Below are 16,968 nucleotides of genomic sequence, written 5' to 3'. Positions count from 1 at the left end.
CAAAGGTCCTGAGTTCAATTCCCAGCAACCACATGGTAGCTCACAACCATTTATAATGTGATCTGGTGCCCACTTTCTGGCCTACAGGCACACATGCAGGCAGACTGCATAGATAATAAATAAATAAACCTTTAAAAAATAAACATGTATTTAATAATCTCACAGACTTTTAATAGGGTTGATTTCTTTCCATTTTAATGAAAAATACAATGAAAGAAGACAAGGATATTTGTTAAGAATCTGAACCACACAAACAAATGCAGTTACTACATCACTTAATCATAGTAATTTTAAGTTATGAAAGTTTTAGACAGTTAAAATGTCTAAGGTTCTAAGATACAAAAGGAGATTGGGCTAATGTACACAGAGTATAAAGACAGGAAGAGCTAACTAAACTCTTTGCATGGAGGTAAATAGTGAAAAGTGGTAGCCAGGGAAGGGAGAAACTAGAATAGTATGAGGGGTTAAGCCAAGGAAGCCAAAAACAGATCTTGGGATTCTTTTATTTAATTAAGTTTATTTATTTTTTATTAATAACACTTTATTCACTTTTATCCCAGCTGTGGTCCCCTCCCTCATCCCCTCCCAATCCCACTCTCCTTCCCTCATCTCCTCCCATGCCCCTGCCCAAGTCCACTGATAAGGAAGCTGTGGTGTCTTTCCTTGACATGAAAAAAGATCCAGAATCACACCAAAGTGTCATTTCACTTAACCAGCATCGCTCTATCCTAACCCGTGGCTCAGACTGTCTGCATCAACTTAGTCATCTGGTCATAATCTTCTCCATGTATACCCCAATAGCAGGTGCAAATCTCACTTTGCCCTCCATGATCTATTTCCTCTCATTCCTCAGATGCGGTTATCAATATTACCTCCTGTGAAATTTGGCTCAATCAAGAGGCCTCATTAAAGAAGATTGGACAAGCCATAGCAAACCCTTCAACCAGCAGCAGTTTCTTCCAGTCTTCTCCGAACTTTCTGAGTGGATGTCAAATTTTCTATTCTCGGTCTCTCTATGTTAACAAGGGTAGTTTAAATTAAAATGGTCTGTAATCATCTAGCTAATATTAGGAGGACTTCACAATTTGGGGGTGGGGGCTACAGACCTGAAATGTTTTTTTGTAACTAATTAAAATCTGAAGGATATTAGTAAACAAAAATAACTGTGGTCCTTGGCTATAAGCACACATTTCACCCTGTCACTGGCCTCTGTGGTTGAAGTTCAAAATCAGTAATATCAATCTGTACGTGTTTCTACTTCAAAGGGTACACACAAACAGGGAGAAGTTTCATTTGGTTAGTAAATAACTCATGTTCCTGCTACCTACATTCTTTATTTAAAACATATCAAGAAACACTAATATACATATATTCATACATGTTATGTATATTTATTATTATAAATAGATTTATACTTATAAAATATTTAATATTATAAGCATTTAATATTTAATATTATAAGTATAAATCTATTTATAATATGATATAAAATATAAATATATTTCTATATAGTGTGTATATGTGTATATTTTATATATTCTACATAATATATATGCTGTGCTGGAAATTAGACAATTATTGATTAAATCTTTTGGGTGACCTTTAATTGATTCTTGTCTGAAGATTAATGTAAGTACTCAGAAGTCATGGGAAAATCCATAAACTGTGTGTGTCTGTGTGTGTGTGCATGTGTGTGTGTTTGCAACCCTGAGGCCCCTAAAATCTCATTTGGATGCATACAATGTCACCCTGTAAAAGAAATGCATAGGAACTAAAAGGGGATGTGTAGCAGTTTATAAAACGTGTGTCAACATCACCCTTATCCTGACAGTTGAGATGAATTAAATCCTCCTCACATCTTATACCTGTCTCTCTGCTTCAAGCTCTACATTGATTTTTTTTTTTTTACCAAATAGCCTCAGGGCTTGAGATAATAAAATCACCCCAGAGAAAACACAAATCCTCCTCCTTGCTTGCTGTCTGGTAGCTTTAGATTTTATCTTTACTTATGATAATTTAAAAAAAGAAGTAATCTAAAACACAACCAATGGTTTTCATCTTTCATCAATCATAACTTTTGCTAATGGATGTAAAATCTAGTTGTTATTCTTTTAATCTGTCAGTCAGATGGCAAAAAACTATTTGCATCTGTTCAAGGCTCGTGGACACTCCTGCTATTACACTGTCACTTCCACGATGGCAGATTTTGACATTGTTTATAATTTATGTACAAAGAATTAGCTTTGTGAAAAATTCACGTTGGGCATATGAAGGACATTTTTGCTAATTATAAAACTCAACAATGTCTCCTAAAACCCATTCTCATTGCTTGCTCTCTGACCTGAGAGATTTGTAATCACTTTCTTAGCATTTACTTGATAAGACCTTATTTCATACATGTGTGAAAATGGCTCTATGATATATTCATGTGTAGAATATTTTCTTGCCCAGTTTTTTAATGAAAGATTAACTCATTTTTTACTCTTTTTTTTCTGTTCATAACCAAAATAACTTCTGTGATGCATTAGTTTTTTATGTAAGAAGTATTGTATTTCCTATCTGTGCTACAGGAATAATGAACATGTAAGGCAAAGAATTCTGTTAATTTTTCTCTGCATCCAAAAATTCTATCAGTCAACAATTCTTTGATATTAATTTTTAAATCCAATGTATATCTGTCCTTCGGTTCCTGTTGTCACTGAGACAGGCAGAGAAGCATTGACATGATCATGAACACATGTTCTCCAGGAGCTACTGTCCTCTTTACACAGAGCTGCAGTGACAGCTGAAACACAGAATCTTCTCACATTCAGTCCAATGCAAAAGAAAAGACCACTCTGTGATATGAGCAGAAACTGTGAGGGGCAGCTGCATACTGAAAGAATTGCTTCTAAATATTTAAACACTGCTAAGGTAAGTGAACTTACTGAAACTAAGGAAAAGAGCAAGAAAGAAGGAGGGAGAAAGAGAGGGATGGAGGGAAGAAGGAAATGAGGTATGAGGGAGAGAGTGAGAGAAAGAGAGAGCGAGAGAAGAAAAATGAAGGTGATAGGGTAGGAAGCCAAGAAAAGTCTGAGGAAGATAGGGAGGGACGGATGGAAGAATGGAAGGCTGAGGAGAAAAATAAAAGAGAAAGCAGGTGAGAATTAAAGAAAGGATGGAAAGAGGAAGGGAAGGAGGAACAGATAAAAAGAGGGATGCAGGAATGAGAAGAAGGGAGAAAGAAAAGAAGGGCAGAGAAGAAGAGAAGAAAGAGGAGAGGAGGGAGTGAAGAACTAGGTAGAAGATATGGACAATAAATTGAAATACAGTTTCTATTGTTCATAAAAATAAAGCTGTGCTCCTGAGCAGTGAGAGAGTTGCCTAGAGGCACAAGCAGGAAAGCAGATTGCCTCCCTCCTGCTTAGTGGTAGCTCAGGCCTCTATATACACCTTAGCATTGGCCTTTGTGTTTTCACTTTTATAAACAGAGAAATAGCTTTTACTTCTCTCACACAAGAGCAGATGCAGCTTTTGATTAGCCTGATGGTTATACAATTTAATCTTCATTATGACAAAGGGACAGACTATGAATACAAAAGGAATGCAGCCTCCTAGAGGAGCACCTCTCACAGGCCATGAAGGTCAGTTTTGTAAACCTCAAGGCCAGCTGGCTTCTGTTTATGATGGACAGGAGGCTGCCATCTGGCAAACTGGTCAAATATCTGTGGAAGCCCTGTCCTCTCAAGATTTAGAAACCTCTTTTTACAGCATTTTATTACTGCTGGAGACACCCAGGAAATACAATATCTGGGAATCTACCTCAAGTCTGTAGACAATTTAGAGTGAGGAATTAGATAATGAAGATACAGACTGGTAATATACTCTGTGTGTATATATGTGTGTGCGCGCACACATACACATATGTGTTCACATGTGTCTGTGTGTGTACACACGTATATGCATTTTAGGTCATACACGTAGCTGGCAAAAAAAATAGAGAAATGCTTAGCTTGAGAAATAAGGATAAAGCACTTGCCACACTAGCATGAGGACCTCTATCACCACAAAATGCCTGACATACCACTGTGTGCCTGTTTCCCCAGCAGGGGTAAAGCAGAGACCATCCCAGGACAGACCACCCACACAGCCTACTCACAGCTGTGAGTTTTGGGTTCAGTGAGAGACCTCGTCTCCAAAAAATGGTAGAGAGCAATAGAGGAAGTTTTCAGACTTCAATTATTAACCTCTGCATGTGTATACACAGGTACATGAACACACACATACATGCAAACACACACTCTACACTTTCTATAAAAAAATGAAATATTTCCATTGGTAAAGCTATGATAGATAAGTTAACTAAATAAATACCAAAGCCTAAAATTTAGTAATGTTCAACATAATTAATTTAGCCAATAAAATATTTACAAATATATATATATATGCATATATGACTATTAGGTAAAATATATTTTGAGTATGGACAAGAATAAATCATACTAAAGATCCTTCTTTAAAAGGCATATAAAAACCTAGTATTCTGGAAACTTCATATATAACCATTAACGGAAACTTCATATATAAGCATTAAAAATATTGATATACAACAGAATCCCATTAAAGGAGGTTGTGTGCTTCAAAGACAAAGAATGGAGACCAATCCACAGTGGTTGGGTTTGTCTACTTGATTCTTTGTTTTTGACACTGGGAACATTTCTTGTCACTCACCATCAGTTATGACCAGCCTTAGGACAAAGGTATTTTTCTCTCCCGTGCTGGTCTCAGATCGGCATCTGTAAAGTCCCGAGTCAGCAGTTATGGCATCACGGATGATGAGGACACTTTGCCTGAGCCCCTGGCTGCAGTTGCTCCATGTTTGTCTTGGGTACTTTGATGTGTATCTTGTCCCTTGAGATAGCTTACAGGAAGCCAAGATGTCTACCTGATGGGGCTGGACTCTTTCCCATATGACTTGTTGTACTGGCCAGTTCATTTGAAGCTGACAACTGAGTGTGACATTTTGTCCAGGTTCTGAAGACAGGTAGCTATTCGGGGGTGCTGCTATCTCAAAACTATCTGGAAAAAAAAAAGGAGCAAATGCTTAGGCACCTGGTCAGATGTTCACACACAGAGAGAAGCTACCCAGAAAGCTAACCTAAAGTGATTGGAGATATTACCTAATGCTGTTGCTCGGGAGTAAATGGTATCTTCACTTTGCATTTTTGTTAAAAGAAAAAAAATTCATTGTGTACTTGTAAATAGAAAAAGGATGTAATGGTTGACACATTTCTTTTTAGTGTTACTTTGTTAACCACACAACAAGAAACATCACTGAAACCTTTGGTATTTTCTTAGCAGTGATCACATCCATGTCTGAACTTAGAAGATTGCACTAGTAACTTGAATTTCCAGATTATAACATGAGCCAATAGTCTAAAGCTTTAATGGCTATGAAAAGATACTACATTATTTCTCATTAGCTCAGTTGTACAGGAATGTTTGGTGCATAGGTGGAGACTCTCATATAGTATAAATTTCTGGTGCCAAAAATACTCTCCCAAATTTCTACCTTCACACCACCATTTCTGGAGTTTGCAGAGCAAGTATCATCAACTATTTTAATAATTGTCTTTTTTAGTATGTTCTGGGGAACCTTGTGGGCCTTTTGGAGATTTGTAAGGTTGAATTTATCTTCAAAACACCAGGGAAATATAACAGATATTTTCATGAATGTAGAGCATGTACTGTCATAGGCGCTGATAGCTTGTGTAGTGAGTGCTCAAGGGTTCTGTGCTTAAAATTGTATTCGACGTTAAGCTTTGGTGCTGTGAACATGATAGATTATATATAACGTGCATGAACAAATGTCCTTTAGAGTCCTCCATCATTTTTGGTTCTGAGACCAGAAAGCTTGTGAACTTGATGTAGATACTAAAATTCAATTTTTTATTTCTCAGATCAGGATAGCCCAAAGCTGTAACAGGTAAAGTAAGTGCCAGCTTCGTCCATTTAGAGTCTTTATTGCCACAAACCAAGAATCCCCATTTGCTACTCGAGAAGAGAAGGCTGAGCAGTGAGGATATCACAGGGCTTATCAGCAGGTGGGATGGAAAAGAAAAGACTACTTATCTGTATCAGCTATGCTCAGTGGTGTAAGGGATCCAGTGTGGGCTTATAAAACAGCAACCAAACAATGGGAAAGAGAAGGAATAGAGGGAGGAGGGGGGAAGGGCAATGGAAAATACAAAAATGGCAATTTGGAAAAGAACACAAGTCTGAAGTACAATAAGATTGCTGTTCGTGTTAGATTAGGACCTTATATCTACTGCCACCAAAAACTAGTTGCAACAAGTGATTCCTGTCCTAAAACCCTTGCATGCAGGAAAACCACAGCTCTCTAGTGTGTGACTGTGTGGCCATACAAGTGTTCATCAGAAGTAACACTTCACCCACATAAGAGCACACAGAAAATGTGTCATCTCTAAGTTATAAATCAACAAAACAAAAGGAGGGAAGGAACGGCAGAAAACGTGTAAGACGAAAATAATAAGAAAGTCAAAACTACTAGGAAAGAAGGGGGGAAATTAAAGTTAAAATGGGGAAGTTACTAGAAAGGAAACTGTAGAAAAGAGAAGGAAAACACTAAATCAGATACTGACAGTCTGCGACAAAACACCTATTATTTATATACAAGTGGTTCCGGCCTTTAGGAGTAGACAGGTGAAAGCCCTGGACACAGGTTTTCGTGTTTGTCTTCAAGATTCCTTTTCACAACTGTTTTTCTTCAATCTTCCTGGATGCTTCTCCACTCTCAGAAGCTTTCTTTGGGCTGTTCTCACCCGGACCTGCTCTTAGGAATACCCTCATGTACTTGTCAATTCAGGCACAAAGCGCTGGATTCTTCTTAGGGAAATTACTGGCATTTATATGAAAGACCAAACTCATGAAGCACCAAAGAAAATCTCTATCCATGATCATCCAGACCCAAAGGATAAAGGGAGTTTTAGGGGCAGACATGTTACAGTTCAGGCTCCACATAAGGAACCAGAGAAGCTTAGAGTCTCCATCCATCCTCGGTCAAGCTTCATGCTGAATAGAGTTGACTATTTGTTCTGAGATGAAAATCAAGCCACACTTGGAAGCTGCCTGTGGCTCCTATCATCATCCAAGTGGAAGGCTCTCCAAAGTGACAATAAAAATAACAACAAAGAAGACCTGACACAAGGAGAGGGCCACCACCTGACACACTGCAAGTCAATGGTGAATCCATTTAAATCAGAGACAAAGCCGCCATAGTTCTGGGGCAGGTGGAGGAGGTGTGATGCTAACTGAGTTCCAGAATGAAAAAATAACAATAATAATAGAAACCTGTTGATTCTATATTGTATTTCAGCCATGTACCAGTTTTTAAAATAAACATAAACATTGTTGCCTATGCAGATTTTATTAGAATACTTGACTTTACAAGTGACTTTCTGTCATGATTATAGATCATTAACTCAAAAAATTAATTCTGTGCTTTATCCACTTTCCTAAGTGTTGCTCCACCTCTGGAGAGCCAATCATTGCAAAGTACACCTATACTTCACATTCACCTCACATCCCCACTCAGAGGACAGCTGTGCTAGGCTCCCATATGCAAACATGGCAGAGTACTGTTAATAGTGTCAGGGGTTGACTCTTTCCTATGGAATGGGTATCAGGTTGGGCCAGGCATTGGTTGGATATTCCCTCAGTCGCTGCTTTAGTTTTGTCCCTGTGCCTCTTGTAGGCAGGGTAAATTTTGGGTCAAAGTTTTTGTCATAACTACGTGTCGTGTTTAGTTAGAGGGTGGCCTCTTCAGTCTCCATGTCCACAACAACTGAGTCTCAGATAGTCACCTTCATGTCCTCCCAGGAGCCTACCCTGTCATAGGTCTCCAGCTTGTCCCAGAGATGCCCTCCCGAAGGTTTCTCTTCTCTCGGCAAGCCCTCTGTCCTCCACCCCCTGCTCCTCCCAGGTCTGATATCTACCCTAACTACTCTCCATGCACCCTCCCTTACCCCACTCCCTCTCTTCAAGCACTTCTGCTGTCTAATATATTTCCTCTTCTGAGTGAGATTTAAGCCTCCTACCTTCGTTCCTAGTTGTTATTTAGGTCTGTCGGTTGTTGAGCAAATGTCCTGGTTGTATGGCACAGCATCTTTTGGAGTGGTATAACTGGTTCATGAGGTAAGAGCTACTTCCAGTTTTCTGAGGAAGCACCAGACTGATTTCCAGAATCATTTTATTCCCACCAGCAATGGAGAAAGGATAGAAGGACTCTGAGGAAACAGGAGCTCCACAAGAAGACCAACAGCCAACTAACTAGGGCCCACGAGGCGCTGTAAAAGCTGAAGGACTAACCAAGGACTGTGCATGGACTGGACCTAGGCTGATGTAGCTGATGTAGCTGATAGGCCGCACAGTCCTTATATGGGTTCCCTAGTAAGGGTAAGTGGGGGCTGACTCTGACATGAACTCTATTGCTGCTTTTCGATCACTTTCCCCTGGCGGGGCTATTTTACCAGGCCACAGAAAAAGAGGATTCACTCAGTCCTGATGCTGGGGTGGGTGGGTAGGGGTGCTCCTCTTCTCTGAGGAGAAGAGGAGATGGGGAACAGATAGGGAGAGTGGAACTGGGAGGAAAGAAGGGAGGGGTTTATGGCCAGGCTGCAAAGTCAATAAATAAATATTAAAAATTAAAAGAAACATTTAAAATAACATTTTTGCCAAAATAAAGAATTCTACACAAAGACACAACTGAAAATTCATGAAAAGACATTCATGTTTCTAATAAGTAGACACTTACCAAAACAACGAGACTCCATTTGGTAAACCAAGCTCTTTACAAAGATACAAAGAACATAGAAATGTGTTCTGTGAGATGTTGGAAGGCAGTGCACAAAACTCTAACTGACAACAACAACAAAAAATAAAAATAAAAATAAACAAATGAGAAAGGAGAAATTTACAGGTTAAAAAAAAACCAAATATCTCCAATGTGTGGCGTAAAGAGCAGAGTGTTGATTTAATTGGAGAAATGTAAAATAGATAAAACTTAATAAGAAGGGGTATGAGAAACATAGAACAATCATATGGGGGCCAAGCTTGGTAGATGTTCAAGCTTGAAAGAGGCGCATAGGATTTCATCTTACCATCATTTCTGAAATGACTAAGCTAAGGCCATCCTGTTCTGACTCCTTTTTGTGTTCACTGTTCCCCACAGCAGTCACATCTGCCTGGGCAACACATTGGAGATTTGCATGGCCTTAACCATGATCCAGATGTATTAACACAAATAATTAAAGTAAGCTAAAATAACTAGGAAAACATAAGTTAAAAATAGCATATTCCAAACAAGAAACAGGACAGGAGCCTACCACAGAGGGCCTCTGAAAGACTACCTCTCAGTGTATCAAAGCAGATGCTGAGACTCATAACCAAACCTTGGGCAGAGTTCAGGGAATCATATGAAAGAAGGGGGTATTAGTAAGACCTGGAGAGGACAGGAGCTCCACAAGGACCAAATATATCTGGGCACAGGGGTCTTTTCTGAGACTTATTCTCCAACAAAGGACCGTGTTTTGATATAATCTAGAACCCCTACTCATTTGTAGCCCATGGTAGCTCAGTATCCAAGTGGGCACCCTAGTAAGGGGAACAGGAACTGTCTCTGACATGAACTCAGTGTCTGGATCTTTGACCTCCCCATCCCCCTGTGGGAGGAGGAGCCTAGCTAGGCCACAGAGGAGGACATTGCAACCAGTCCTGATAAGACCTGATAAGCTAGGCTAAGATGGAAGGGGAGGAGAACCTCCCCTATCAGTGGACTTAGAGAGGGGCAGGGAGGAGATGAGGGAGGGAGGGTGGGTTTGGGAGGGAATGAGGGAGGGGGCTACAGCTAGGATACAAAGTAAATAAACTGTAATTAATATAAAAAATAAAAAAATTGAAAAATGGCATATTGTGTCTAAATACTATGCTCTGTCAGAAATGAACATTTCATAGTTTCTCTGACCCTCATCTAACTTTGGTGTAAAGTACTGTCTTTGTAATTTTTGTCTTCAAAAATCTCTGAACCCCTGAGATTGGAAAGGGCACAAGCCCACTCTTAGCTTGGCCATTAATAAAAATTATTTAAAACTTCAAATTTGTTTAATAAGTATGGTTGTCAATACTATTTCTCATGAATCATTTTATTTCTAATGAAATTTTCTTAAAGCTCTAAAACTAAAGGTTCAATAAAGGTTGGGAAGCCAGACAAATAAGATAATGGGAAGCATTTGGTTCGTAAAGGCCTATAACACTCCCCAGCCCTCATTTTTGTCATAACAATGTAATTGGGTAATAAAATAATGAGGTTGTTTCACAATTGGGGGAATCTTAACATCCCAAAACACTATGCTTGTATCTGACAGAATGTAAATCAAACAAATTTTATTTTATTCTTGGGGCCGTGTATTTTTCATGCCAGAATATTTCCACTTCTAACAGTCTCCTTACTTTTCCACCTCTGTTTCTAACTAGACCCCTTCCACTCAACTCTGAGTGGAAACATCTCTCTCCCGAGAGGCAACTATGTCCTGTGATACACTACCCAATGGCCCGACCACTTTCATTCTTCCCTAGTTGTTCAAATTTCTAGAAGGTGTGCGCTTCCCTGTGTTCTCATGCTTCATGAGTACATCATGCACTTAGCCTCTATTTCTAGCATTCCAGCAACACTTCAAATGTCCCCTGAGCCCTTGACCCTAAATGGTGGGGGTCCAGCCTTCTGTAAAGACCCACTCTGCCTAACTGGCATCTGTGTTTTCTTGCTTCCCCTCTCTCCTGTCTCTTATCTTACCTTCCTCTTATCTCCTTTAAAATTTGCTCCTCTTTCACAACTGTTCATCTTGGAATGTCACTCTGGAGTTACCAACCTCAGGTGTTTCTGTCTACCCTTCCTTCTCCACCACCTCCTGGGCAAGTGACGTAAAAATCAACAGCTTCCTGCTTACTCAGATCTCTCCATGGGTTTCCAAAGCACAAGACAATACCTTGTTCTTAAGATGTTTAAAATAGACTAACTGTTAAACAGCCCAGAATTGCCCGAAGCCATCTGTAGCAGCTATCATCACATCAGCTAATTAGAAGTTAACAGTAGTGAGTTCGAGTATTCCCATGCCTGCCTAGTCTGTAGAGATGCACCATGGTAAGCTTTTCTAAAAAACCAAACATTGACTGAATGATGACTAAGGAACTGCTGTACAGTGACCTGAAATATAGTTCTCCAAAACAAACAGACACAATAAATAAACACATTAATTTCCAGTCACTATCAGGGTCTAAGAAATGAGGGTTCAAAAAGTGGAAAATAAGTTTGTGAAATTCACAGAATAGGGAGTGTGGGAGGGTGCAGCAAAGTAGAGGAAGGAGAGCAGACCCCCAAAGACTAAATTTCCTTCAACCTAGTTTCACCTCCCTCACTTCCTGTGACAAAGGCCTGAAAAGGGTGGTTGTGGCAGACCCTAACTGAAGTTTAGCAACTTCAAGCAGAACAGGAACAAACAGGAACCTGTAACCTAAAATATGTCAGTATTCTCAGAGCGGTAGCAGGCCAGCTCCCAATTGCTGCTGTGAAAACACTGCAGTGTGTTCATTTCAGACAAGGAAGGTGACAAATAGGTTGGACACCCTTTCCTTAAAATGCTCCAAGGTTCTATGATGACTAAGTTAGGAGATGAGTTGAATGTGTTCCACCAAATTTATATGGCAAAGCTCTTACTTAGCCATTACCAGCAAATATAGTGGTTTAGAATGAGGGGCCATCGTCGATGGAATTAGTTAAGTCGTGCAGTGGTAGGTCAACTTTTTGCAATATGACTGGTGTCTTTACATTACAAAGAAAGGAAATTCAGACAGAAATATGCAGAGGGAGAACGCCATGAAGGATGAAGGCAGTTTTAGGTGGAGTACCACAGCTAAGGAGAAGCTGAGGCATGAGAGGAGGCCTGGCACAGGGACCTGCCTGTTGACGCTGGTACTGCACACATTCAGCATTTCGTCTGCACTGTGATACTCTCCTACTGGGCACGCACACCAACTGTCACACTTTTATTGCTGCTGGATCAGTAACTCGAGGCAATACAAGCTTCACCAGTCTAGTCTGAAGCAGTCAGGATGCTGTTCAGAAAAGCAACAGTCTCCATAAGCCCCGCCATGAAATACCACTTGCTGTCCTTGACTTAAAGGAACCAAGCAAGAATAAAATGAGCTAAAAGAGTGCTTGACTAAAAAGCAATGATAAAGCGGGAAAGATGAGAGCTACCATCAAGAGATAAAACACAGCCTGAAAAAGCCATCTCAAAGGCAGGACAGATAGGAATAGTTGTCTAAATAGAACAAAGGAGATCAGCCCTGAATGATGAAGCAGAGACTCAACCCAGAAACCACAAATAAGGAGAAGATTTGCAATAGGTCCAGAATGGGCTGCATCTGTCCAAACCCCAGAGAGGAAACAGCTTGGCAATTCTGATTCACACCATCCAGGATTACAAGCAGTGATCCAGGCTCTAGACCCAGCCCTAGATATCAAAGCTCCCCAGGCAGCTTCAATGAGCTCTTGAGTTTAGAGAGCCTTGACTTAGGGTAACAAGGATTTGCACATTGTAACTGCTACTCAGATTCTAATTGTAACTTGTAGTTTGTTATTATGCAGCCTAGAAGTGATATTATTTAAGACAGTAGCACAAAGTTTGCTGTGCACATAAAAAAAATTCCAACTTTTCAACAATTCTGCATTATTTTCTCCAAGCCAGAAAAACAAAAATGATGGGGTACAGTAATTTCAAGCTGTGTATTGCTGAGGTCTTTTAAAACAGAAAGATATTACAGTCCAAAAGCTTTCTACTAAAATGTTACCAAGAGTTTTCCACATTTAGGAATCAAATATTGACTTCCTGTGTAGGAAATTTGTAACAGAAAAAAGAAGTATCAGAACATTAAATCTCTGTTTAATTATCTCCCCACAGAGAGCAGAAGCTGGAATACACTAAGCATTTTATCTTGTATATTTAAAAACATGTGTATATCTCAAAACAAGATGTCTCCATCAAACCCCTCCTCTCAGATCTCAGAGAACCCCTGAAAGAGGAGGCAGAAGGAAGGGGAGACAGAAGGGATGGAAGACACTAAGGGAGCACTGCCCTCTAAAAAACCGAGCAAAACCCGCATGAACTCCCAGAGACTGGGGCAACAATCATGGGGTCTACATGGGTCTGCACCAGGTCCTCTGTGTATATACTGCAGCTTTCAGTTTAGTTCTTTCATGGGGCCCCAAATGTGTGAATGAGTGGTCTCTGATTCTTGTGCCTTCACGTGGGGCCTTCTTATTTTTCTGTTGACTTGGCCTGTCCAACTTTGATATGATGGTTTAAATTTTATCCTACTACATTTTATTTTTTATTGAGTTTTGTTGTCATCTCTTAGAACCTGTTTGTTTGTTTGTTTGTTTGTTTGTTTGTTTTTCTCTAATGAGAGACAGAAAGGAATTGGATCCAAATGTGAAAGGAGGTGGAAGGAACTGGGAGGAGTAGAGAGAGGGAAAATGTATTCAGATTATATTGTATGAAAAAAGAATCTGTGGCTCTTAAAAGGGAAAACGTATGTGCATTGTGTGAACATATCCACATGTGTATTTGCATGTGCATGCGTGTGTATGTCCATGTGTGGAGAGCCAAGGTCAGCGTCATATGCCTTCATTGATCAGTTTATGTTCTTTAGACACAGTCTCTAATGGAACCTGGAGCTTGATGGTTCAGATAGATTGTATAGCCAACAAGAGATCCTTATTCCTGACCTCTCCATAGCTAGGGTTACAGACACATCTCATCTGGATTTTAGACTGGCAAACTCATCTCTCCAGCTCTGACTTGTAGTATAGGTTAAAGTTTTGCAATCAACCTTGAATAATTTCTTTCTTATATGGCAGCATTAAATGCATGACACATGCTAACATACTGAGTTTCTGCAGAGAAGCCTCCTGCTGGTTAATAGAGCTCTTCTCACCCTGGTAGGAGGGTGGAGCCACACAGAACCCCTGAACCAGCTAGCTTATTATATCACAATAAATGCCTACAGAGATAGCTGGAGTTCTCTTTTTCCCTGCTTGGAGGGCTGAAATTCACAAAGACAAACAGGACCCAAGACAGCCTTAGATCCAAAATATCTTATTTTCTGATGCCTTAAATGCTATAATTAGAAATCAGTTTCTATCCTTATCCTTATTAAAATGCATATAACAGTTTTAATTCCTGGCATGCACCAACACAGTGTGAAATTACCCATTAGGTTGTTTTTCAAGCAGAAGTAAAGAAGCAGGTTCCCACTACAGGCCCAGAACAGATTTGCAGTAGCAAAGGATTGCGGCAAGGCCAGGAGCCAGCCTTGTTCCACCGATGCCACCACAGATGTGTGCAGGGAAGAGAGCACCTGTGCGGGCACTGTGGGCACTGAGAGACCCGTGCAGGAGGAAGGGTACAGCAGGATGCAAATTAGCTTTGTTCCTGCCTCCTTCCTTCTCCTTTTCCTATGTTTTTCCCTTTTCTCTCCCTCTTCTCCTCTTTCCTTTCATGCTTATTCCCTCCATTTCATCACCCTTTGCTCCCTTCTGCATTCATTAAGCAAAGAAAAGTACCAGAACCAGTTGCCCTTAGAGATTTGCCATAGAGGCATGATATCTGCAGGAACTCCTGTGAGTTCAGTTATGTGTCTGTCTACTGACTCTGGGCTCGCCAATGTCTGTGGAAAAGTAAATAGACATTTTTTTCCAGAGAAAACTCTGCTTAAGACCTCAGACTCAAGATACTCAATTTGCTCATGTTTACTGCATTCACAACAAGTAAATTTTCTTTCTTTTCTAAGTTTAATTTTCTTTCATTTCCCATATCTTTTGTGTCACTATTCATTATTTAGTTCATTATATTCCTTTCTTGTGTTTTGTAAATTTTTTATTACAATTTATTCAACTATTAAATGTATTTAGCCTAGCCCCCTTTCTCATCCCCTCTCAATCCTGTCCTCCCTCCCTCTTCTCCTCCCATGCCCTTCCCCCAGTCCACTGATAAGGGAGGTCTCCCCATCCATCTAACCCTAGCCTATCTGGTCTCACCAAGGCTGGCTGCACTGTCTTCCTCAGTGACGTGGTAGGGTTGCTCCCCCTTCAGGGGGAGATGATCAAAGAGCCAGCCACTGAGTTCATGTCAGAAACAGCCCCTGTTCCCCTTACTAGGGTACCCACTTGGAGACTGAGCTGCCATGGGTTACATCTGTGCAAATGTTCTAGGTTATCTCCATGAATGGTCCTTGGTTGGAGTATCAGTCTCAGAAAACACCCTTGTGCCCAGATTTTTTTGTTATGTTGCTCTCCTTGTGGAGCTCCTGTCCCCTCCAAGTCTTTCTGTATCTTACTTCTTTCATAAGATTCCCTGCACTCTGCCCAAAGTTTGGCTATGAGTCTCGGCCTCTGCTTTGATATCCTGATAGGTAGAGTCTTTCAGAGGCCCTCTGTGGTAGGCTCCTGTCCTGTTCCTGTTTTCTCCTTCTTTTGATGTCTATTTGCCTTTCTGAATGAGGATTGAGAGTCCTCCTTCTTGCTTAGCTTCTTTAGGACTATAGATATTAGCATGTTTATCCTACATTTTATGGCTAATATCCACTTATAAGTTTGAGTATATGCATATGTGTCTTTCTGCTTCTGGGATACCTGACTCAGGATGATCTTTTCTAGTTCCCACTATTTGCCTGCAAATTCATGATTTCCTTGTTTTTAATTGCTTAGTATTCCATTGTGTAAATGTACCACAATTTCTGTATCCATTACTTAGTAGAGGGACATCTGGGTTGTTTAAAGATTCTGGTTATTATGAATAAAGCTGCTACAAACTTGGTTAAGCAAATGTCCTTGTTGTATACTGAATATATTTTGGATCTATGCTTAGGAGTGGTATAGCTGGATCTTAAGGTAGCACTATTCCTAATTTTCTGAGATAGTGCCAGATTGATGTCCAAAGGGTCTTCATCAACATTACATCTGACAGAGGGCTACTATCCAGAATATAAAAAGAACTCAAGACATTAAATAGCAACAAATCAAGTAATCAAATTAAAAAATGGGGTACAGAGCTAAACAAGGAATTCTCAACCTAAGAATATCGAATGACGGAGAAACACTTAAAGAAATGCTCAATGTCCTTAGCCATCAGGGAAATGCAAATCAAAACAACCCTGGGATTTCACCTTACACCCATCAGAATGGCTAAGATCAAAACCTCAATTGACAACACATGCTGGAGAGGATTTGGAGAAGCAGGAACCCTCCTCCATTGTTGGTGGGAATGTAGACTTGTACAACCATTTTGAAAATCAATCTGGTGCATTATATTACTTTTATACTCACTGGTGGCTTTCTAGAAATACTAATTGGCTTTTCTGACTTATGACTTTTTTCTGGCTTTTAGTAATGAAGAGGTAACTGATATATTAAAATATGGAAACAAGAAATAACCGTGCACTTCCGCAAGATGTAATAAACATATTTACATATATGTGAATTTATATACTTCAACTTCCATAAACACAACTGCTTTAGTCAAATTTGAAGATAAATTAGAATTATAAAATCAAAGTTTACACACTCTATTTTTAGCCACATGACTGCTCTAATTAATTATTCTCTGAAAAAAAAATGGAAAGCCGTTGCCTAGAATTTTTGTGTCGAAAAAAACTGTTCTATGAAAGAAAAGTCATTTTCTCTAAGACAAGAAAATGAAAGTCTCTCTACTCACACTCAGAAATACACAGGTCGTCAGCCAGTAACACCAACACTTAAAGAAAACCCAGTTAGAAGTGGTCCATACAGAATTCCCCTGAATGCTGGAATATTCATACTCAGTTATAGCTGCACATAATTAACAATGGGGATTT

The 16,968-nt window shown here is 39.8% G+C and overlaps 1 protein-coding gene across 1 annotated transcript in view; it reads right to left on the bottom strand.

Moving 5' to 3' along the window:
- Cd226 (CD226 molecule) overlaps nucleotides 1-16,968 on the bottom strand; it is a 79,663-nt gene that overhangs the window by 21,654 nt on the left and 41,041 nt on the right. Inside the window, exon 3 of the mRNA XM_055598772.1 lies at nucleotides 4,711-5,058. Coding sequence (XP_055454747.1) covers nucleotides 4,711-5,058 — 348 coding nt within the window. The remainder of the gene's footprint in view (nucleotides 1-4,710; nucleotides 5,059-16,968) is intronic.

The sequence above is a fragment of the Psammomys obesus genome, unplaced genomic scaffold, assembly GCF_907164565.1.
Source record: "Psammomys obesus unplaced genomic scaffold, mPsaObe1.curated_primary_1811, whole genome shotgun sequence".
Taxonomy (NCBI): Eukaryota; Metazoa; Chordata; class Mammalia; order Rodentia; family Muridae; genus Psammomys; species Psammomys obesus.
Note: the sequence above shows the minus strand (reverse complement) of the source record. Positions and strands in the feature narration are given on the sequence as shown.